This window comes from Macrotis lagotis, chromosome 7 (assembly GCF_037893015.1).
Source record: "Macrotis lagotis isolate mMagLag1 chromosome 7, bilby.v1.9.chrom.fasta, whole genome shotgun sequence".
Classification (NCBI taxonomy): Eukaryota; Metazoa; Chordata; class Mammalia; order Peramelemorphia; family Peramelidae; genus Macrotis; species Macrotis lagotis.
Genome location: NC_133664.1, coordinates 88,812,930 through 88,820,609, shown reverse-complemented (window position 1 = coordinate 88,820,609; position 7,680 = coordinate 88,812,930). Strand labels below are relative to the sequence as shown.

General features: G+C 38.1%; 1 protein-coding gene across 2 annotated transcripts in view; it reads right to left on the bottom strand.

The window, feature by feature from the left end:
* Nucleotides 1-7,680, bottom strand: part of CNPY1 (canopy FGF signaling regulator 1) — a 199,254-nt gene that overhangs the window by 58,341 nt on the left and 133,233 nt on the right. For both annotated transcript variants that reach the window (XM_074193290.1, XM_074193289.1), the window contains exon 2: nucleotides 6,046-6,161. In XM_074193290.1, the coding sequence (XP_074049391.1) occupies nucleotides 6,046-6,147 (102 nt within the window). In that variant the 5' untranslated portion in view covers nucleotides 6,148-6,161. The remainder of the gene's footprint in view (nucleotides 1-6,045; nucleotides 6,162-7,680) is intronic.

Below are 7,680 nucleotides of genomic sequence, written 5' to 3'. Positions count from 1 at the left end.
CTCTGACTCCAGGCCTCTACTGTACTACCTAGCTACCTATAGAAATGTATGCTATAGTTATCATCATCAGCAACAGCAGCAGCAGCACCGGAATTTGGAAAATACAATTGTACAATGGAAAGAATAATGAACTTGGACGTAGAGTTGGATTTAAATCTTGGTTCTGCCATTTAGTATGACCTTGGGCAAATTTCACTTAAGCTCTCTGGGTCTCAGATTTTTCCATTTACAAAATTAGGGTTAGACTAGAATGTCTCTAAAATGTATCTAGTTGCAGTCACAGATTTTAAGAGTTAGAAGGCACCCTAGTGGGTATCTAGTCCAACCCCTACGTGAAAGAAATGCTTGTTATAATAGAATCATCAATGGATCATCTAGATCAACCAGGATAGACTTGACTCTTTTCAGCAATACAATGATTCATAGCAGTTCCAAAAGACTATGATGGAAAATGTCATCCACATCCAGAGAAAGAACTATGGAGTATGAATACAGATCAAAGCATATTATTTTCATTTTTTAAAATTCATGTTTCTTGTTTTTTTCTTTTTCATGTTTTTTCCCTTTTGTTCTGATTCTTCTTTTACAACATGACTAACATGGAAATATATTTCACATGAATGTACATGTATAACCTATAATAGATTATTTAGGGAGGGAAAATTGGAACTCAGAATTATAGATGATATTCTTGTCAATTTGATGCATTTGAATATTAAATGGATTATTTTTTTAAAAAGCAGTGGGTCATCTAGCTGCTATTTGAAGATTTCTTGGTGGGGAGAAAACAGACCATATCTTTCAGAAGCCCATTCAACTTTTGGACCACTCAAATTATTAGAATGTCTTTCCCATCATCAAAAGCTTTAACTGGCCTCTTTACACAGTCCACCCTTTCCTTGGTCCTAGTCCTGCCCTCTATACCCAAACTGAACAAACCTAATCCCTCTTCTCCATGACAGTTCCTTAAATACTTTAAGACAACTATCATGCCACCCCAAGGTCAAAGTTACCCAGTACCTCCAATTAATTTTTATATGAATGGATTTCAGGTCCATCATCTGAACACTCTCTAGCTTAACAGTGTCTTTCTTAAACCTTGGTTCACATAACTGAATAAATATTCTTGAGATCTGGCATGAACAGTCAATCAGTCAATAAGCCTTTATTAAGTCTTTACTGTGTACCAGAGACTGTGCTAAGAATTGAGCATATAGAAAAGGCAAAAATAGAAGATCTTCCCCTAAAGAGTTCATATTCTAATAGGGTAGGAGTCACAAACAACTTTGTAGGTACATGATATATATGGGGTAAGAGGGGAAGAATTAGCAGAGATTAAGAATGAGCAGAGTATGGTGAGACTATCACCTTCTTATTTGTATAAACTCTACCACTTTAATACAGCTTGCATTACTTATTTGGCTGTCAGTCATATTACTGGTGCAAATCAAACCTTCAGTCCACTAAAACCCCAAGATCTTCTTCATAACAACTGCTACCTATCCATGCTTTCCCTATATTATGCTCATGAAACCAAATTTTGTGTCCAAGGGCAGGACTTTATACTTATCCTATTGAGCTTCATTTTATTAGCTTCAGCCCAATGCTCTCTCTATCAAGTTCCTTTCAGATCCTGTCATTCAGGGTCTTATCTATTCCTCCCAGCTTTGAGTCATCTACAGATTTGATAAGCTTACCCTCTATGCTTTTATTGGGGTCACTGATAAAAATGTCAACAGTATAGGATCCAGCACAGATCCCTAGGGTTCTCCACTGGAGACCTCTTGCCATGCAAGAATCCTAAAGATCATTTGCTTCTCAAAACCATCTGCATTTTACAGTTGAATAAATGAAACAAAGGTTCAGTGACTTATCCAGGGTCACACAACTACTAGTATCTGAGGTTGAGTTTGAACTCAGGTCTTCCAGCATTCAAATCTAGCATTCTTTTTGTTATTCTAACTATACTAGTAACTAGGACAGTCAAAATTCATGAACTCAGGTCTTGTCACCACAAGTACCAATGGTTTTTCTACAATACTGAGTTTTGCTCATGGAGAGAGTCTATCAATCTTTTAGAAATAATGACATTTGTTTCCTTTTGAAGTCCTGAGTTTATCCATTAAAACTCGTGGGGCATCAACTCAACTGGGCCCTCAATGCTCCTAACTCCCAGGGGTGTCATGAGGATCAAAGGAGATAATATTTGTAGAGCCTTAAGATAGGACCTAGAAGACAGTAGGAGCTTAAAAAAGGCATCCATCCTTCCTTCCAAAACTTTTATCTCTCTCCTAGAACTCAAGTCTCACCCCTACCCCAATTACTTAGCAAAAATAATCAAAGCCTTGAGACTGCCTTAGGCCTCTTCTCAAATGATCAAAATTTAGATTCCATCACCCATTTACTATTCTTTGGATAAGCAGAACCCTGTATCTGAAGCCAGAAGACTTGAGTGAATCTTAACATTACGATGGCTACCTCTGAAACATTTGACAAACCACAACTCCTCTGGGCCGTTTTTCCTCCCCTGTAAAATGAGAAGTTTTGGCTAGCTGATTTGTAAAGTTCCTTCCAGGTTTCTATGATCCTTTTCCTATTTCAAAGGAAGAGGTAGCTTTATTCTCTGCCAAAGCTAATCCTTCAAGCTGTATTTTTTGTTGGGGTTTTTTCCCAAGGCAATGGGGTTAAGTGATTTGCCCAAGATCACACAGCTAGGTAATTATTAAATGTCTGAGGCCACAATTGAACCCAGGTCCTCCTGACTCTAGGGCCAGTGCTCTATCTACTGCGCTACCTAACTGCCCCTTTCTAGCTGTATTCTTGATCACATCTCTCCCACTAGCTACATAAACAATTCAGGCAATCACTGGTTGTTCTGATGCTAGTTGATGGCTCAGTCAGCCAATGACTATTTTTTTTAATAGTCCTACATTTTCATATGCTTCACATCTATTTCTAGGGGCCTCTTCATATTAATTTTCTGCACGCAGCTCTGAACAATTTTGTTTATTGAGGTGGCTTCTCATAACAGGGCCCCCAGATAAAGCATTAAATGATCATTTGAGTTACGCTGAAGTCAGGAAAACCAACAGACCTTTTGGTATGTTCTGGATGCCAACACACATCCAACCAGATATGTGTGCAGCTACAAAACACTAAATTCCATACAGCCTGGAATAAAGATTATTACTGGGTTATAGCTTACTTTGATTTGTAATATGCTTGGAGAGACCTTTTATATCACATCTGAAAAGGATTAGAACCTAAGGGAAAAAAAATTGATCTCATTTCCTAGGAGCTCTCTATATCATACGGATAAATGCACCAGAGCAGAACTGAACCTTGGTTTACTCATCTATGAAATGGATATAATAATACATATATTATATACTGAACAAGGTTGTTGTAAGAATCATAAAATGTTAGGACTAGAAGATACCTTGAAGATCATCTACTCTAACCCTCTCATCTAACATGAGGAAATTGGAGATTTAATGAGGGTAAATTATATGATTAGCAAATAGCAAAGCTAGAACCCAATGTCTACTGACTTTAGTAGTAGCGGTGCACTCTTTGCAAATAGAAAGTGATGGTTTTGTTGGTAGTATCTCAGTGGAACATTTGAGGGAACAAGATAATAAATATTTGTTTAATATGAACTCTGGACAAAGTACCCTATTAGGTGAACCAAAGAAATGATTTTTGAAAGATCTGACAGTAATTCAAGATCAGATGGCACCAACTAGGGACATACAAAGGTCTAATGGTGCTAGGACCATGTTACCATGTAGTATCTGATAAACTCAAGTGTCCTTGATAGAAACTGGGGGTAAGTTGTATAAGTAGCCTACTTATTGGTAACATGGAGGAGTTATAAGCTACCAGAAATCCTGAGCAAATAACTTCTTGAAGAAGGAAAAATGGTGGAAATAGTGAAAAGATCACAGAAGACCCAAATGGTTCCTACCTCTGTAATTTATTAGTTGTATAATTGTGGGTAATTCACTTAGACTTTTTTACCCTTAATTTTATTAGTAAAATGGAGGTATAACTCTGTCATAGTTAAGTATTTTGCTTGGAGGCTCAAATTAAATTACTAATGCAAATGCTCTTCAGAAACTAAGAAAGTGTAATGCTAAGGAAATATGAGCTACTACTAATTCTTAAAGAATTTTAGAATTTAAAAGGACCTCAAAGATTATTGCATATAGAGTTCTTTTCCTTTTCTGAAGCCTTGGAATCACAGTATTGACAACTTCCAATAGTTTGACCTTAATAAAGAATTAAAGTATATGTGGTGTTAACCTCTAGAGTTTGTCCTAAAAAAAAAAGGGACAAACATTAGTCTCCAGAGTTTGGTCTTAAGAACGAACATTTATTGAATTTCCCTAAGTTTGCTGATTATGCTAGCATGCATGGGGGTTCAAAATAGAATTTTGGATGACTCTTATACAATTCTACTATCAGAAGGCAGGATCTGAAAAAAATGTTTCTGGCTTGTCCATTCAAGGGAACAGCCCTCAACTTAGAATGGAGCTGGGGAACTTGATATCAGATTTCCCATGAAAAGGAATGCCTTATCAGTTATGCTAAAGACTTACACAAAGCATGTGAATCTTCCCCCTCCAGGATGCCGGCGCCATCCAGTGACCATTAGTACAATGGAGAGATTCATATTTGTTATTAGAGACAAAAAAACAGACAAAATTAATATTTGTTTTTAGATTATGTCAACTGTGTGTGTGTGTGTGTGTGTGTGTGTGTGTGTGTGCTGAGAATGGGAAGTGAGAATTGCTAATAGTAAATTTTTGGTTGAGAGATAAGGAGGAGACATTATAGTAAAGTCTCTGAGGGACTAGGTTTGAGAATGAAATGAAGAAGACAAACCTCCAATAAGGAGATGTGGCTGAAACTAGGAAGCATTTTCAGATTTACTAGTTCAGTTTGGTGTCTACTGATTTAGTCCAACCTCTTGATTTTAAAGATGCATAAATTGGGGACCAGGAAGATTATTGAAGGATGTGGAGCTAATGTGTGGAAACACTCAATCTGGAGCTTTCTTTTTGATACCTCTTAAATGATCTCTATTTATCTTGAACTTATCAATTGATCCATTGGTACCTATTAATTATTTTCAGCTAAGGGGAGTGTTGTAGCCAAGAATAATGAAAAACAATTGGCCTTAGGGTCAAATAGATCTGGCTGATGTTCTGCATTGACATTCTAGCTCTGTGACCATGGACAAGTTTTAAACTCTCAAAGTTCTAGGCAAATTTCTAAGACTTTACATTACAGATCAGTTGTATGATTTTGCTATGGTAAAGGAATTTTCTATAGTGGGAATACCATGAACTGATGAAATCACACAGGCACCTCAAATACCTCAAAACATACACCCGCACAGACACACAGGCACGTGCAATTTTCTAGTTGTTGTTGTTGTTGTCGTTTTTAACAAAACCAAGCATTGGGAGAGTCTCAGTTCTTTCTCCTAATTTCTAATGTAGGGTCTTCATTCACTTTCCAACAAAATGCCTCCTATAAATGAAGCAAGCCATTCATTTTCATATTCAACAAGAAACCAGATTCAGACCAGAGGAGCTTTGTTTAAACCTTTATTTTTCTCTTCTTCCTTGTTCTCTCACCTAGGAAGGTATTGCATCTTAAACATGTCTCCCAAAGGGAAAAATGGGAAGAAGACCCAAACCTCCCAGAAACTAACCTGCCTCACTTCCTCCTTAGCCAAGTCCTGCTTGGCCCCCTACTGGCCTTGTACAAGTATCACTATGGCCTATACTTATCCTGATGCATGGTGCCAGAATGCCTGCCAAGGCGACAGAGGCACAAAATTTAGGTTCTGCAAAAGAGATACTTCAATTTCAAGCTTAAAAATTACTTTGGGTCCCCGAGGACTCAGAAGCAATTTAGAGACTGATACCCTGAACAAGAAAAAGGTTAGAAGATTAAGACCAACTGCTGTTTGGATAAATGACTGATAATTGCCCATATCCGCAATTATGTCCTGGTATATAATTTCTCCGTTACCTTGGTCCTCTCCTGCGTCCCATCAGGCCTTATGCGGTACGACTTCACCCTTACACCCTTCTTCTGACGTGCTTTCATAACATCATACTCTACCTCATCCATCAAGGCCCTGCAAGCTAAACAAGACAGAAAACACAGTCAGTTACTGAAGAGGGGAATGAAAAAAAAGGAGAATGGGCAGGTAAGCAGAAGAAATTCAATTTGCAGGGCTTGACTAGGGGGAAAGGAGAATGCAACACAGGAATGAAATGGACCTTCCAGAAATGGTGGGAAAGTGTCCAGTTGAGAGTGAGCTGAGGATTGTGGCATTTCAAATAGTCCCCAGGCACCAAAAACTATTTTATTTTTCTCTGCTTCTTGCCCACCAGCAAAACAGAACAAGGAAGCTGAAGAGTTCCCTCCCCTATCTTGAGTCTGTTTGAGGACCTCTGTGATGTAGGGGACTACTAGCCTAAAAAACTTCCATTTTATTAAGGAAGGGGTATGGAAGGAGTCAACTCTTCTCCACTGAAGAGTTCATAATTTTGAATTTCACCAGGGCAAAGGATATCCTTTTGGAAAAAAAAAATCTTTTTTAGTGACTGGGAGAATTATGATGTGCCCCCCCCCCCCAAAAAAAAACAGATCATAATAGGTTTGGGTTTTTTGCAAGGCAGTAGAGTTAAGTGACTTGCCCAAGGTCACACAGCTAGGTAATTATTAAGCATCTGAGGCTGAATTTGAACTCAGGTACTCCTGACTCCAGGGCTGGTGCTCAATCCACCGCACCACCTAGATGTCCCCCATAATAGGTTTTTAAAACAAATCTTAACTCTGACCTTATTTCCACTTATTTGGTACCACCAAAAAGCACTGTAATAATTCCTTTATTGGCTGCCACTTTAATTTAAGCTTCCTGTTCCTTGAACATACTCTTACTTGGATTAATCCTCTCATTAACAACTTACATGGAATTATCCAGTGACTTTCCTCTAATTGGTGGAGGCAATTAAGGCCTATTTAGGAGATAGTCTTACAGCCGAAAGGACTCAGCCAATGAGTCTCTGACTTGTCTATGCTTTCCCACCCTATTTTAAAAGCTATCCTCAGTTGCTTATTTCATACTGTTCCCAAGTAATTAATTCCTGAGACTAGAACTCAAAGCACTGTAGACAATGCACCAAGATAAGCTTTGCAATAGAAGGGGTCCTTCCAGAGAGATTCCTCCCTTAAGTCTTAGAATTGGACAAGGTTGGCTGAAGTCTTCTCTGACCTGTGGTCCAGCCAATGCTGCTTGGCTGTTCTTTTATATATCTCCCTCCTATGTGTTGTAACTTCTTTTAATAAATTTTTGGTTTTTTCAAAAAAAAAAAAAAAGAATTGGACAGGGTCAGTAGGCAGCAAGTTCTCCTAGTATAGCACTACTTACCATCCACAGGGCTGAACAAAACCTATAGACAATTGGTACTGGCAGACTAATACAGAGGTATGGGCAGAAATTAAGGGGGAGAGACAATTGCTAGGTGGTATAACAGAACACATAATATGCAAGATTTGGAGTCAGCAATACCTAAAATAAAATTCTGCCTCAGACATTGACTAGCTATATGACCCTGGGTAAGTCATTTAATTTCTATTTGCAGTTTACTGAACTGT